Here is a 15,075-nt window from a genome sequence, read left to right on the forward strand (position 1 = left end):
CTGGACTCTGACCTGCCAGGAGAGCAGGCAGGCGCCAGAGGGGTCCAGGGACCTTTGAGCTCTGCCAACCTGGTTGTTTCCTGATCCCTAAACGCAGCTCTTTGTGCCCAGCCTGGAGAAATTCAGGTAGCATGGGGTGGAGCTGAGTTGCTCTCTGCCACCGCTTCGCTGTGGTATGCTACAGGCAGACATGACGTGGGGTGACGCACTGCCAGCATTCTGGGGTGGTGGGGTGCTGCTGGGTGTCACGGCTTCACTCCTGCTGCCAGGATGCCACTGCTGGCTGGGATAAAACTGCTCCTGGGCGGGGAGGCCCATCATCCTCCCCAGCGGGTGCCCGGAGCCTCCTCACTCACTGCAAGCCTGCCTGGGGCAGGAATATGTCCCCCAGCCAGCCAGGAGCTGGCTCTCCCCATAGCAGGATGCCCGCTCCCCTCTTTTCCCTGTCCATGCCGGAGATGTAGCCCTGTGCCCTGATCCCACAGGGACCTCTCTCTGCTTGTAGGGCTACAGGCAGCCACAGGGACGTTGGAGGCCAGGAGGGAGCAGAGTCCTAAGGCGAGGGGATGCAGGTGACCCAGGTCAGCTCCTGCCGGGGACGGAGGGACCGGGGTGGGCGTAACACAGTCAAAGCGGGGATGGTGGCGGCCCCACACTCAGCACTCCGCTGGGGAACGGGGGGACTGAGGCCCGGGAGGGGTGAAGAAGGGCTGGGGCGTGCCGGGGGGCACGGGCGGAGCGGCGCCTGCCCGGGGAGGAGGCGGCAGCCCGGGAGCCGGGGCTGCCCGTGGAGGGGCGGCGCCGGAGGGCCGGGCCGGGCGCGGCCGGAGGCGGCGGCGGGCGCGGCGGCACCGCCGGAGCCGAACCGGCACGGCGGACACACCGGGGCGGGCACCGCCGGGGCACAGCAGCGGGACAGCCCGGGGCACGCCGGGGCGGCGCGGTGCCCGGAGCCGGTGCCCGGTGCGCGATGCGTGCGGGCGGGGAAGCGCCGCACCAGGTGCTGGGCCGGCTGCGGTTCCTGCTGCAGTGCAGCGAGTGCTTCCGCCGCGCCCGGGCGCTGCCCGCCGCGCTCTGCTACGTGCCGCGGGAGGTGCAGTACAAGATCTGCAAGGACCCCACCGCCGCCGCCGCCGCCCGCAGCCTGCTCAGCGTCTGGGACAGCCCGGGGCCGGCGCGGGGCGGCAAGCGGGCGGCGCGGGCCACCATCGAGGTGCGGAAGGGCGGCTGCCTCCGCGCCACCGGCGAGGAGTACTGCAACGGCGCCGGGCTCTGGGTCAAGCTCAGCAAGGTAATGGTGGGACGCGCCCCGCCGTGCAGCCCGGAACCAACCGGGGGACTTCGGGTCCCGGCGGCGGTGACAAGCCGGGATGTGCTTTCAGGAGCAGCTGGAGGAGTACACGAGCAGCCATGACCTGGCTGAGGGCTGGCTCCTGGCGCAGAGGTTTGGAGAGGGAGGAGATAAGTTGGTGCCGGTTGAATCCGTGAAGAAGATCCAGTGGCAGCACCAAACGCTCGGGGTTGATTATAAACCCGGGGTCAGGTATGGCCCCAGCCTGCTGCACCCCCGATAGGGACCGGGCTGTGAGCGCTGGAGGCGTGTGTGGCCGGTACCCACAGAGGACATGTGACCCAACCATCCCAAATCCCTTGGGCACATCCAGCAGAGCCCCCCTCTCTTCCTCCATCGCAGGTGGGATACATCCCTGCCGAGCCGCCCACGGGCAGGAGGGTGCCCCCTCCTAGGCTAATCCTGTTTGCTTGTGGCAGCACCTGCGCAGGATAAAGATGATGCCAGGGGGTTTCTGAGGCACTCGGGTTTGGGCTGAGCGATATCGTAGTGGTAATGCAGTCACGAGAGAGCTTGTATTTAATTTTCATGATGGAAGGCCATGTGCAGGGCTGGATTCCCGCACTCTGCCCGAGCCTGCACCCGGCTGCAGGGATGCTCTCACCCCCCCTGCAGCTGTTCCTGCAGCCCCTGAGTGGCATCACTGGCCCCCCACCGCTGCTGCCTCCACTCCAGGCTAAGCCAGTAACGCTTGGGCACGCTGAGCACTGACCCATTTTTTCCCTTGTGTGACTCCTCTGCTGGTGCTGCTTCAGCTGGGAACAAGTGGTGGACCTGACATACTCCATGCGCCTGGGAGAGAAGCCCAGATTCATAGAGCAGGATGAGGCCGCGGTGCAGAAGTTTCGGTACGAGTGCATCTGCTACAGCGGTACTGGAGCACCCCAAGGGGCTGGAGTGGGGAGGATGGGTGCCATGAGATGCCTTTTACATTGATACCATTCAACGCTGCTCAAGCGAAGGTGGCCTTTGCTCCACGGAGCATTGGAGTGACGGCGTGGTGCTATTCCCTCCGGGCTGGGGTGGCCATAAACACCTGTCATGGTGGTGACGAGATACAGCCATGCCATCTACCTGTGGCGGGGACAGCTGCCCGGTGCCATCGCCATGTGTTGACCATGAGATGATGCGGCCGATCTGAGCTGGGGCACCTGCATAGTGCTGGTGGGCAGGTTTGGGGTGCGGCCTGGTCTCCCTGTCCTGTTAACACGGAGCCCCCCTGCAGGTCTGTGCCCCCGGGCTGGAGCTACGAGCATGACATGGAGCTGGGGCGCTTCCTATACAATCACAGGGAGAGGGAGCTGCAGCACAGGGACTGCTCCAAGGAGCACCTCAGCAGTGTTGAGGTCTCCTCGCAGGCGGTGCGTAGCGGGGCTCCTCCACGGCTTAAAATCAGCACGAGACACATGAGCATCGCCACAGTTGCAGGGAGGAGCAGCCGGCGGTGGCTGTCCCCTCCGCGAGGGGCAGGGGATCGTGGTGGGGCTTTGCCACTCTAGCGAAGCTGCGAGGAGTTGGGCATCTGGAGCAAAAACCCCATTGTGTCTCTGGGCCACTGTGAGGGGTCCATGGGCATACCCAGCTTGCTCTGTGTGGGAGCCACCATCCACCCGCAGCCCAGTGAACCAAGGGACTGGCCTGGTCCTGACCTCCTCTGGCCCCATGGGACCTGTCCCAGGGGTGGCCATGGTGTGCCCAAGGATGCTCAGCTCCTTCCCTCTGCTCGCTGCACTCTTGCAGGAGGACTGCGGTGCGGCCCATCTGACTGACAACCAGACATACACCTTCTGGGAGAGCAACGGGCCCCTGGGGCAGCACTGGGTGCGGCTCAACATGAAGAAAGGCACCATTGTCAAGTGAGACCTCAGGGTGTCCCCTCCCGCTGGCAGCTGTGCCGGTGACCGGCAGAGTGCGGGGCAAAACACCATCCTCCTCTTGAAAGCAGCTTTCCCCAGGCTGCAGCTTGGGGCTCGGGGTTGAGGTGGGGGGCAGCTGCTGCCAGATGCACCCCAGGAGGACATAGCCTTGGCCCCAGCCCTGGGACATCTCCAGGGGCATCTCCGTGCCCAGGCAGCTCGGGAGGAGAGGGCAACGCTGCCCATTGCTCTTCTCATCCCCAGGAGGCTGTGGCTGATGCTGGATGGGCAGGCCAACTCCTACGTACCCAGGCGGGTGGCCGTGTATGGCGGGGCACCGAACAGGTTGCAGCACCTGAGAACCGTCCTTATTAGCGAGTGAGTAACGAGCGAGGAGCAGCCTGGCTCTGGCTTGGGCCAAACACCCAAGCTGTCTCCACATCCTGAGCAGACGCTAAGGAAAGGGCTGGGGTCAGTCCTGAGTGACCCAGCGGTGACGGTGGCTCTCCATGGGTCCCTGGATGCCGGTTACATCTGTCCCCGCAAGCGTGGTGGCCCCCCGCCTCCACGTGCCCACCGAGCGCCTTCAACTCCACTCCTGCTCCTCATCTGTGCTGCGGCAGCTGGGCTGCAGCGTGCTTCCTCCTGCTTGGTGACTTTGGGGGTCTTTCCTCCTCCTTCTGTTCCTCCTCCTCCTCCTCCTTCTCGCCTCTGGGGACGTGCTGCTGCCGTCTCCTTTCTGAGCATCTCTGCCATGCTGTAGCCGAGAAGTCCTGGGGTGCTTCACCTTTCCCTCTTCACTCTGGCTCTGCAGCACCCTTCTCAAGGCAGGCAGGGGTTTACACAGGGGTGCGAAGATCTCCTTCCCCAAAACCTGCCTGTTTGCCTTTTTTTGGCTGAGCAGTGAGATTTGTCTTTGAAGAAGCATCCATGAGACCGCCGAGGTCTCTTTCCTGGTGGCAGGAGCCAACTCCTCGCTGTGTCTAGGCAGTCGCAGTGGTTTTTCCCCATGTGCCCGTAGGTCTTTGACAGGACCTTTCCAAAGGCTTTGGAAATACAAGCAAATCATTTACCAAATCGCTCATCTCTACAAATCCCTGTTTCCTTCAAAACACATCACCCTCACGTGACCAGCTCGCCTTGAAGGATGGTTGTGCCAACGTGAGATGCGCCAGGAGCCCCTGGGAACGGCGATGTGCTCTCAGCCATCTTGCCTTTCTGCTCTGCTTTGAATTATGCTCTTTTCTGGCTCTTTGGATGTGGCTTCCACCTTCTTTCACAGGACGTCTCTGTGCCTCTGACAGCCTCTTCTCTCAGCTCGGTCCCCCCCTGGGCAGCCCCGGTGAGGCTTTCGCCACGGGTAGCGGTGCATCCTTGGCTGGGGAGCCGGAGTGGCCCACATCTCGCCAGCTGCCTCGCCGGTGTCTGTGCCTCACAGGTCTGCCATCTCCCTCCGTGCTGTGTGCAGGAGCAGCTGCCGGGACGTCTGCATCCTCCGTGACATGAAGACCCACCTACCGGTGCTGGAGATCCGCATCCTGGAGTGCCGGGGTGAGCCTGCGCTGCCGGACTGGGGCTGCCAGCCCAGCCCGGCTCTAAACCTGTAGCCGGTCCCAGCACCTGCGGTTCTTCCTGCCACACCGGCTGCTTTTCGGGGTCCATTGCAGGAAAAGCTGGGGAATGAGCTTCATTTGGGATGCCACAGGTGCTGTGGGCTCCTTGCCCCCAGTTGCAGCATCCAAGCCGTGCCAGCCGCGCATGCAACATCGCTGTCCTTTCTTGGCAGACCAAGGGTACAACGTCCGCCTGCGAGGGATTAAGATCAAATCCTTCTGGGAGTGGGACCTGATCCTCAACGCCGACATATTCCAGCCAGCCCGGCTGGTGCGCTACCCTCTCCTGGAAGGGGTGGATGCCGACGTGCTGTACCGTCGGGCTGTGCTCATTCAGAGGTACGGCACTGGGACGGCACCGTCCCCGCAGCGAGCCCGGGCCCCGAGAAGGACCGTGTCCTGGCCTCTAGCAGGGGGTTGCACGTGTCTTGCTCAAAGTCTGCCAGCTCCTTTCCCATGTGCAGCAGGGACTTTGGCTTGCTGCTCCCCATCCGAACACGGCTGCTTCCAGTGCCTGGGGAGCACGGTTCCGGCACAGGGCAAGGGGAACCTGCAATGTGGAGTCTCCCACTCTGCTGCCTGCAGGGCAGCCCTAGGCTGGGGTCAGCACTGGCCCCACGGAGAGAGTCAGTCGCAGTGCTGTGGTGTGGGCTGGGCTGCCCTCATTTGCAGATTTTTCTTGGGGGGTACAAAATAAAGCGCTTGGCCAGAGGGTGCTGGTTGGGTGCTCCCCTTGGTGTGCCAGGGTCCCTCTGTGGGCTGGAGGAGACCCACGTGCAGGGAGAGCGGCGCCCGGGCTCAACGTGTGCCTGGGACTGTCTGCGGTGAAACACTGCGGGTGTATCGGGCTCCACGTGTCCACCAACCCCCTCGCATCCTCGGGCTGCTCCTCTCCGGTCGCCAGGTTCGTCCAGCTCCTGGACAGTGTCCTGCATTACCTGATCCCCCTCTCCGAGGACAGCATCGGTACCTTCAATGCACTCAGGGTGAGCATTTGCTGGGCTCCCCTCGCATGGTGCCAGTAGGAGCATCTTATCACGGGCTCAGCTGGTTTCCCTGGGTACTATGGCATGTCCCCCTTGATCTGATGGGCATTGCTGGAGGGATGGGGGAGCTGAGCATCCCCTGCGACACCGGGGGCTGTGCTTGGGGAGGGGGAAAGAGGGCACGTGGCAGCAGGATCAGGCCTCTAACCATCCTTGCTCGTCCCCTGCTAGAGCATGAAGCCGTTCCTGCTGCTGTCCAAGCAGAGCACAGCCCTCATCGCCCACTGTCTCCAGTCCTCGGAGAGCAGCACCCCTCACACCCTGCCAAAGCTGTTCATCAACAGGCACCTGGCCCGGGAGCACCGTGCCAACCCCGCGCTGGACCCCAGCTGCAGGAACACCGTCTTCACCCAGGTACGGCAACGCCGTGCCCCGCGCTGGGTGCCTGCCAATGCAGCATCGCTTTCCCCAATGCGTCTCATCCCCTTTCCGCTCTGCTCCTCTCCAGCTGTATGAAGGCCTCAGGTCTTGCAAGAACAATCAGCCCCTGGACTACAGGTAGGTCTTCGTGTCACATTTGTGGGGTGTCACCTCCCTGGAGCAGGGTGCAGGGGGATGCCGGGTGCTGCTGGCTCTCTCGGAGGAGGGGGGTGCATGGGGCTGGTGCTTCTCTGCAGGTGGCCCCTGAGCTACAGCCAGTGGTGGGAGTGCGAGTTCATCACCGAGGGCATCATCGACAACGGTGAGAGCTCTCCCCTCCTGCCTGGGGCTCTCCCCTGGGCTTTCTCATGCTGGGGGACAGCTCGGTGGGGTGCCCAGACTGTCCTGGCTGCTCTGCGGGAGGCAGCCCTGCTCTGCACAAGTGGGGTGGTCCCTGCATCTCCCCTATGTCCCCAGCGCTGCCCCTGCCCCATGGAGAGGGGGTGGCTTGGCCAGATCCTGCGGCTCAGCGTCTGGCCCCGGTGTGTTAGGCACCAACCAGCCTCTGCCCCCATCTCAGGCGGCGGTTTTCGGGACAGCCTGTCGGACGTGTCGGAGGAGCTGTGTCCCAGCTCGGGCGATGTCCCCGTGCCCCTGCCCTTCTTCGTGCACACCTCCAACCAGGTTTGGCACCCTGCTGTTTGCCTATCCCGGCCCTGGGGGGAAATCCAGCAGAGCCAGGGGCTCATCCCTCAGTTGCAGTATTTTGGGGTGTTAGTCCTGTCTTAACACTTGCAGGGCTATTGGCGGGGGGGCTGTGCTTGTACCCGGGTGGTGGAGATCTGCTGGAGGGGTGTAAAAGCGGGCGGGAGAGGCAGGCGGAGGGGCGATGGAGAGGAAACCTGCAGGAGGGACCGTGCTGGGCTGGTTGCATCTGTGTCCACGGGTCCTAAGCCTCTCTCCCACAGGGTAACAGCAGCAGCGACACCAGGGACATGTACGTCCCCAACCCCTCCTGCAAGGACTTCCCCAAGTACGAGTGGATTGGGCAGCTGATGGGAGCAGCCCTGAGGAGCAAGGAGTTTCTGGTGAGCACGGCAGAGCCTCCCCGGCTGGCAACGGGGCTTGGCAGAGGCCACCATGTCTAAGGCAGAGGGGCTGCCTTCGGGTGAAGGAGGGACACAGGGAGGACGCGTGTCTCTGCTCCATCTGGCAGATCCTGGCTCTGCCGGCGCTGGTGTGGAAGCAGCTGGCAGGGGAGGAGGTCAGCTGGAGCAAGGACTTCGCTGCCGTGGACTCGGAGCTGGTGAGCGGGGCTGGGGGCTGGCGGGGCAGTGCCGTGTGCTCCCATGGCTGCTCTGGCTGTGCCGTGATGGCTTTCGCCTGTTGGGCTTGCAGGTGAAGCTGCTGGAGGTGCTGGAGGGGCTGGACAGGGAAGCCTTTGAGTTCATGTTCGGCAGAGAGCTGACCTACACGATGGTGCGGAGCGACCAGCGCGTGGTGGAGCTGATCCCCAATGGCGGCAGCACCGTGGTGCGCTACGAGGACCGCAAGGAGTTCATCCGCCTGGTGCAGAAGGCTCGACTGGAGGAGAGCAAGGAGCAGGTAGCTGGAGTCGCTCCAAGGGGACCCTGCCCCCGTGGCAAGCCCTCCTGGTACCTATGGAGTTGGTGTCTGCGAAAACGTGTCCCCAAAACCAGCTCCAGCTGGGTGGTTCCTCCGTGCATCCCATGCCCAGGATGTCCATGAGCCCCTTTGGGGTCCTGCATTCCTGCCCCCAGTACCCTGGCTGGCTGCCCTGGGCTCAGACCTGTCGCAATGATGTGGGACCCCTCCTGTGCCCCCCCCAGATTGCAGCCATGCGTGCTGGGCTGCTCCGCGTGGTGCCCCAGCCTGTGCTGGACCTGCTCACCTGGCAGCAGCTGGAGAAGAAGGTCTGCGGGGACCCTGAGATCACAGTGACCGAGCTGCGGAGGTTCAGTAAGTGCCCAAAGCCAGCCCAAAGCTGCTCCCAGGCCCCTGCGTGGGCAGGGGCTTCCCTCGACGACGCTTATCCTGCGCACGGCCTGTCCCTGGTTGTGGGGTGTCAGCCTGGGGGAGGATGAGCCACAGGGATCCTGGATAGGGCTGGGATGCTTCAGGTTTAGTTGCAAACCCCATCGGTCCCCATCCTGGTCCCTCTGGTCCTCGGCAATTGTGAGCAGAGGTGAATGGCCACCCTGCAAACTGGGACCCTCATTTCTCCACCTGGCTTTGCACAGGGTGCCGGCCCTGCTCGGGGTGCCGGGGGCTCGCGGGGGCTCACAGAGAGCGGGATGGACGCCCTGCCTCCTCTCTGGGCTCTCACAGAAGGGCGGGATGGACGTATTCCATGTTAATTTGCTTTGCTGCAACAAAAGCTGTTGCACGTTCCTTGTCGCAGTCACGTTTGAGGACTTTCCCCCTGACGACACCCGTGTCCGGAACTTCTTGGAGGCACTCAACAACTTCACCAGCGGTGAGCGACCGCCAGCCTTTCCCTTCTCTTCATGTGCAGCGGGGTGGGCCAGGGGACGGGACAGGGTACCCACTGCCTTGTGCCCTGGGGATGCTCACCAGATGCTTCCCTGGGAGTCGGCTGGGGTCATCCCACCTGGCCCTTCCCGGGATGCTGAGAGCATCCCTTAGCTTTGCCCTGCGCTCCCGGGATGCTTCTGCAAGGGCAGACCCTGCTGCGACAGCAGCGACTGGGACAGTCCTGTCCCTGTCCCTGAGACCTGAGCCCTGTCCTTCCCCTCAGAGGATCTCAGCCGCTTCCTCAAGTTCGTCACTGGCCGGAGCCGCCTCCCGGTTCGGATCACTGTCTACCCCGAAGTGGCAAAGTGAGTCCATCCTGCCCGGGCTGGGGTCCCTGCGCCATGCCGGGGTCTGACCCTCTCTCCTTTCTCCCAAGCTTGAATGCGTTGGACCTGATGCCTCAGGCCTCCACGTGCTCCTGCAGCTTCTTCTTGCCCAACTATTCCTCGTGAGTCGAGCTGGAGACAGGGGACCGGGACGTTCCCCCCTCCCTGGGGCTGGCATTGGGGTCCCCTCCCAGGCTCCCCAGGTCCTGCCCCAGGGGACATCAGGGCGGGCGTGGGGAGGGAAGCGTGGGGCTGTAGGTGCCCGTCACGGCCGTGACCCAGCGTCCCCTCCACCCAGGGCCAAGGCCTGTGAGGAGCTGCTGCGGTACGCCGTGTACAACTGCATGTCCATCGACACCGACAAGAACGCCTGGGATGAATGAGGCCCCCCAGGCGCCCCGTGCCGTGGGAGCTGCCCGCCCCGGGACACCGCATTCAATAAAGCTGCAGGGCCGGATCCTGCCATCCTGCCCCAGGTCCTGTTTGTGTCTGTGCTTCTCGAGGGCTGGGACTGGGGCGTATTTGGCCAGTGCTGCAACAGGGGGGCCAGCATGGCACTGTCTGCTGGGTGCTGCGCTGGCACGGGGTGCTGTGGGGTGGAGAGCATGGCGTGCACGTGGGGGTTGCGGGTCCTGTCCCCTCCCCCGGACACGGTGTGCGTGGGGAGCGCGGCCACAAACTGCCCCCCCAATGCACCTTGCAAAGTGCCCCCCCCAATGTCCCCTGCAAACTTTCCCCCAATGCACCCTCCAAACTGCCCCCCTGCCATGCGCCCTGCAAATTTCCCCCCAATGCACCTTGCAAACTGCCCCCGTGCCATGCACCCTGCAAATTTCCCCCCAATGCACCTTGCAAACTGCCCCCGTGCCATGCACCCTGCAAATTTCCCCCCAATGCACCCTGCAAACTGCCCCCGTGCCATGCACCCTGCAAATTTCCCCCCAATCACCCTGCAAACAGCCCCCCCGCCATGCCCCCTGCAGACTGCCCCCCCGCACCCTGCCTGCAGCTCCACCTCCGGCCGCCTGGAGGCGCTGTGCCGCCGAGCCCCTCCCGCGGCTGGGCAGGGATCCATGACTCGGCGCTCTGCAGCCTGGGATCCTTACCTCGGTGTTCTTCTCGCTCACCTGGCCTGGAGGATCCGATCGCAGCGAAGCGAGGAGGAGGATCGAGCCTATCGGCGCTCTACAGCCGCTGTCCGCGATCGACCCGCTCGGCTCTCCGCGCGCACGCGCAGTGCGCGCCGGCGCCGCCATTCCTGTCCTGTCAGTGAGGCGCTGAGAGCCGGCGGCCGCCAGAGCGGAGGTAACGGCGAGGCGGGGGGAGGCCCGGCGCCTCCGCACGGGCTGGGAGGGGCGCGGGGAAGGCGGGGAGCCGACGCACGCCTTGGAGAAGCGCTGACGGCTAAAGTTGGGCCAGGCTGAACCGAACCGGTCTTAGCCCGGCCCGGCCCGGCTCGGCTCGGTTCGGCTCGGCCTGGCCCGGTTCTGCCGTGGTTGAGTGAGGCCTTGCCCCTGTGCTCTCTCTGCAGCATGGAGTTCCAGGCCGTGGTGATGGCGGCGGGGGGCGGTTCCCGTATGACGGACCTGACCTCCAGCATCCCGAAGCCGCTGCTCCCGGTGGGCAACCGGCCCCTGCTCTGGTACCCGCTGAACCTCCTGGAGCGCGCCGGCTTCGAAGGTGAGGCACGACGGTGGCTTGAGGTCGGGGTGGAGACGACGTGCTTACCCTGGCCTCTTCAGGCTTCCCAGGGCCACCTCTGCCACACCTGTTTGTGTCGTCCTCTCTCCCCGCGTTGTTCTAATGTCTTGTTGTAGGTGCTCTGTTGATCGGGATAGTTGCTTTAGCAGGAGGTCTTTTCTCCGCACTGGAGCTATGCTATTGGCCCATGTCACGTCCTTTCCTTAACTGTAGGCTGCACCTGCTGTGTCTGCGCCCCCTTCCCGCTCTTCTCCCCTCAGCAAGGTTTTTCCCATCTATATTCTTTTCCCAACGTTGGTGTCTTTCCCAGTGTTGTTAATGGGGATTCTCGAACTTGTTACTTTCTCTGAACCATTAATGAGAAGCATGTCAGCTCTCTTGGGATATCATTTGGTTTGTTGTTTCAGTCTGGCCTGAAGTTCAGGGTTACTTGTTCTGTCTGAGGCATTTAGTCCTTGTTGTTGCAGCGTGGAGCCAAGTACTAGGTTTTGGACAGAATAGGGCAGGGGGAGGTGGCAGACTTGTAATGCTCACCTGTGGGCCTTGTTCCACAGGAGGGCTAAAATGGTATTTAGTACATAAGTTCTTTAGTATTTTCTGGGTTTAGGTTTTTGTTTACCTTTGAGTGATGGACCAAATCTTTCTGTGGTGTTTCTCCTGCCACTTATAAAACTTCTTCCTGACACCTTTTGTGGCTCTGTTTTTTCATGTTTGTATTTGTCCTTTGCTTTTCTATTTTTGCTTCCCCTGCGTGACTGTGCGATTATTTTATACTCCATCCCAAGAATGTGGTTTTTTTCTGACTGATTCTTTTTTCTGTGAAGATGTAAAGATCAGCTCATGGTTATCCATGTCAGCCTCTTACAGTTTCAGTGTGAAGGAACAAAAGAAAGAGCAAACTTAAGACTTTGCCTTTATTTTGTTTCATTAAGAAATCCTTAAGAACTTTTTTCCCTTGGAATTGCTTTTGCCTGTTGTTTGCTGAGTCTGCTTTCTGAATGTCCATTTTCTTTGACTGTTCTCCTGTCTTTTTTTTTGCTAGGATCCTACTTTCATCCAGTGATATGGATATATGGGTAGCTAAAAGCTTCTCTGTAACCAGTTTTGTGCTTTGTGTGGCTCTTTATAACTATTCAGAAATAGCCATTTCCATTTCATGCTCTTGACCACTAGTAGGTGGTGTTATGGTCAGATCTTTCTCCTTTCTCACACATAGCTCATCAGCTTATCTATCCCCTATGAAAATCTGGACATGCAGGGTTGTACGTGCAGCTTCAGTATGCAAGCTGCCACCTTCCTGCTCTTCTCTCGCTTCTGCTCTCTGACCAAGCTGTACGTTTCTGTGTTAATAATTCAGTGGCATGAATTTCTCTCCCTGGATCATAATTCTAAGTATTACAGGAGGCTTTAGTTCCTCATACCTGCTTATATTAGTAAGTAGGTGTTCCACAGTCTGATTCACTGCGTCCCTTCTGTCCCAACTGCAAGTGCTTCATCTCTCCTAATAAATATTAAAAGGAGACCTTTGTCCAGCTCACCAGATTTCTGCTGAACTGTGGGCTTATAACTTCCACCTGACACCAATTCCTTCTCAACTGGTTACTTCTTTCCCCAATTCAAGGTGAAATTCAATTTCAATCCCTTTCTCTAGGTTCTTCAGCCTGTTTTGAATCCAAGTTGGCATCCGGTACGGGAGTGGGAGGGGAGGCCTCCCATATCTCTGGTACCAAACTGCCACACAATTCTCAGGTTTACAGTTCCTTCCTCTTTTCTGTTAACAGATTCAGGATGAGTTCAGTTTTGAACAATACAGATTTATTCTTAGTGTGTTTTCATCTTGCCACAGGAGCTTCCTAGGCTGAGGGCTGTATTATTTCCCATACTTGTCTATTAAAATTCCATGTGGAATATGATGTTATGATGTTGGGTTTTCTTGGGGCGGTGGGATATTTTAGTTTGGAGATTTGACTCTTGCTTTTTCCTTCCAGTTCTTGAGGCCAGGGGAAAAGGTTTCTTGCTGTTTTGTTTCCTCAGTCTTTTCTTTGCAGAGCTTCTGTTCTCACATTCTTCATTTTGGAAAATACGCTTTCATGCCACTGTTGATATCCTTCAAATGTGCATTTACCTGTTCTATTTTATAGACGGAATGAGTTTGTTGCTCACATATTACTTCACTCCCTTGACAAGCTGGTGCTGGGAAATAGTTTAACGATTGTATCGTAATACTGTGGTTGGTGCTGTTGTCCACAGAGGATTATACAGGATCAGGGAGGGCAAAAGACAAAGTTCTAAAGTGTCAGTGACATTAATGCAGGGTCTCATTGGTCTGTTTGAGATCACTTGCTAACGACAGGAGATGGTTCTGTTCTTGCTTGTGTCACTCACATGCATGTGTTCCTTTCAGTAATGACCCTCCACCCACACAAAGCAGAAGAGATTGTTTTCATATTCATTAGGAGTTTAATTCTCTTCTTCAAAAGTTACTATTGCCAAAAGAGCTTGGTTCATTGGAGAACCCAATTACGTTACTCAAGCCTTTTGGCAGTTCCTTCAGGCTTTGTAAATAAAAAGTGAGTGTATCGTATTTGTGATGATTTTTTTTTTGTTTTGCTTGATCTCATCCCACCTTCCTCTGTCCTAGAGGTCATTGTGATTACAAGGAAGGAAATCCAAAAGATGTTAAATTTGGACACAAAAATGAAGCTGGATTTTGTGTGCATCAGTGACAACATGGACATGGGTACAGCAGATTCACTGAGGCATATTCACCAGAAGATTAAGGTATTACTGTCTTTTATTGAACTTGACTAGAAGACATTTGTTTATAATAATATTTTTTTTCATTGTGCTTTAAGAGCTGTCCCATGTAATGATATTGTGGGTAACTGAATTTCCTGATCTTCAGAAGAGCTGAATTTTGTAAAGGTCACCTCGTGGGGGAACTCCAACAAAGACTCTAAATGACTAGAATTGACAGCTAGGAAGGCTGGAGCAGATCCAGGCTGGGCACTGCCCGCTTCTTAGTCAGTGTTAGCTTTTTGGCAGGTTAATTAAAAGGTTGTATTTGTTCATACAATTTTTGATATGATGTGTGATAGCTGTTGTCCACATAGTGCTTGGGGAAGTAGTTCTGCACGAATGTTCATTTTCGTCTTAGCTTAGGCAATACACCGATATGTAAGGAAGCTTATGTTCAGTTCTTGGCCCTGCCACAGCCTTGCCTGCACCATTAGGCAAGTAACTTGCTCTGTGCTTCAGTTTTCTGCTTTTCCTACGCTTTTGCTGGCTTGGTCATACAGTAAGCTCTTTGATAAACAGTGCCCAAATGTGATAAAGGACTGCTGTTCTAAGAAAAAAGCCAGTTTATAGAATTTTAATTTCCAGCTGGACAATTAAAACACTGCCATGTAAGGCAGAAAGGCTGCTCGGAGCTCTTACCACGATGTGGGATGGAATTTTGTTTTGTTGTTGTCATACACTTAATCTTTCCGATTTGTTCCCTGTCTGTTTAGGCCATCTTAGCCAAATTTGCTGTTTAAATAAAGGTTGCAACAGAACATCAATGGACCGTTTAAGTCCTGAGGTGCCTTTTTGTCTTCAGGCTCTTTTTGAAGGTAATAAACTGCAGTATAACAGGCTGTGTACTCCCAAGAGAAAGATTCCAGTTGAGACAAGATTAAACTTTCCAGGCAAATATGGGTGTCTGGGTGGCACAACAAGAGAGATTCTGCAAGGGGTTAATGCACAGACTAGAATAATTTAGAGAGCGAAGAGAAGGTATAAAGAGGAAAAGCAAAATCAACAAAAACAGTTTAACTTAACTGAATGTTTCTGTCATGTGGAGAATCGCGCTCTGTCATAACACAGTTTGTCAGTATTTTTTAAATACGTGCATGCAGTGAGGAAATATGTCTACACTGCAAATTGTGATCCTGGCCTTACAGTTTTATTGCCTGATCAGAGTGATCCATCCGGCTGTCTGGATGTCCCTCTTTTTGGCGAGTTTGCTTAGGGGAAGGCCTCGGAGACAACAGGAAAGCATGTAGGCATAAGAAAATAGGCTGTGTCTTCAGAGGCGGCAGTGTTGATGATCTGCTTATTTTTCAGAAAGAAGGCTTACAAAAGATGTGAGGTAGTGTTGTAAAACATGCAGCTTTTCTTCAGTCAAGTGCTGTGTATGAATGGCAGCAATTGCTTCTGCCCTTTTTATTCCACGTCTTGCTTGTCTGGCCAGAGAGGACAAAGTGGTCTCTGATTTGAAATAAG

The 15,075-nt window shown here is 57.9% G+C and overlaps 2 protein-coding genes across 3 annotated transcripts in view; both read left to right on the top strand.

Annotated features, from left to right (window-relative positions):
• The first annotated feature begins 960 nt into the window (after positions 1 to 960).
• On the top strand, positions 961 to 9,585 carry LOC142084851 (E3 ubiquitin-protein ligase HECTD3-like). Its single transcript, XM_075155945.1, has 21 exons — positions 961 to 1,291; positions 1,383 to 1,543; positions 2,107 to 2,199; positions 2,577 to 2,712; positions 3,092 to 3,207; positions 3,472 to 3,585; positions 4,676 to 4,758; positions 4,994 to 5,159; positions 5,725 to 5,806; positions 6,038 to 6,220; positions 6,315 to 6,364; positions 6,484 to 6,548; positions 6,807 to 6,910; positions 7,195 to 7,314; positions 7,443 to 7,532; positions 7,625 to 7,831; positions 8,077 to 8,206; positions 8,649 to 8,723; positions 9,006 to 9,087; positions 9,159 to 9,230; positions 9,407 to 9,585. Exons 1-21 carry the CDS (start codon positions 971 to 973, stop codon positions 9,489 to 9,491), a joined length of 2,535 nt encoding a protein of 844 aa, XP_075012046.1. The 5' UTR covers positions 961 to 970; the 3' UTR covers positions 9,492 to 9,585.
• A 647-nt stretch (positions 9,586 to 10,232) lies between these two features.
• Positions 10,233 to 15,075, top strand: part of EIF2B3 (eukaryotic translation initiation factor 2B subunit gamma) — a 105,321-nt gene continuing 100,478 nt past the window's right edge. For both annotated transcript variants that reach the window (XM_075155947.1, XM_075155946.1), the window contains exons 1-3: positions 10,233 to 10,413; positions 10,640 to 10,788; positions 13,451 to 13,590. In XM_075155947.1, the coding sequence (XP_075012048.1) occupies positions 10,641 to 10,788; positions 13,451 to 13,590 (288 nt within the window). In that variant the 5' untranslated portion in view covers positions 10,233 to 10,413; position 10,640. The remainder of the gene's footprint in view (positions 10,414 to 10,639; positions 10,789 to 13,450; positions 13,591 to 15,075) is intronic.

Source organism: Calonectris borealis, chromosome 8 (genome assembly GCF_964195595.1).
Source record: "Calonectris borealis chromosome 8, bCalBor7.hap1.2, whole genome shotgun sequence".
Taxonomy (NCBI): Eukaryota; Metazoa; Chordata; class Aves; order Procellariiformes; family Procellariidae; genus Calonectris; species Calonectris borealis.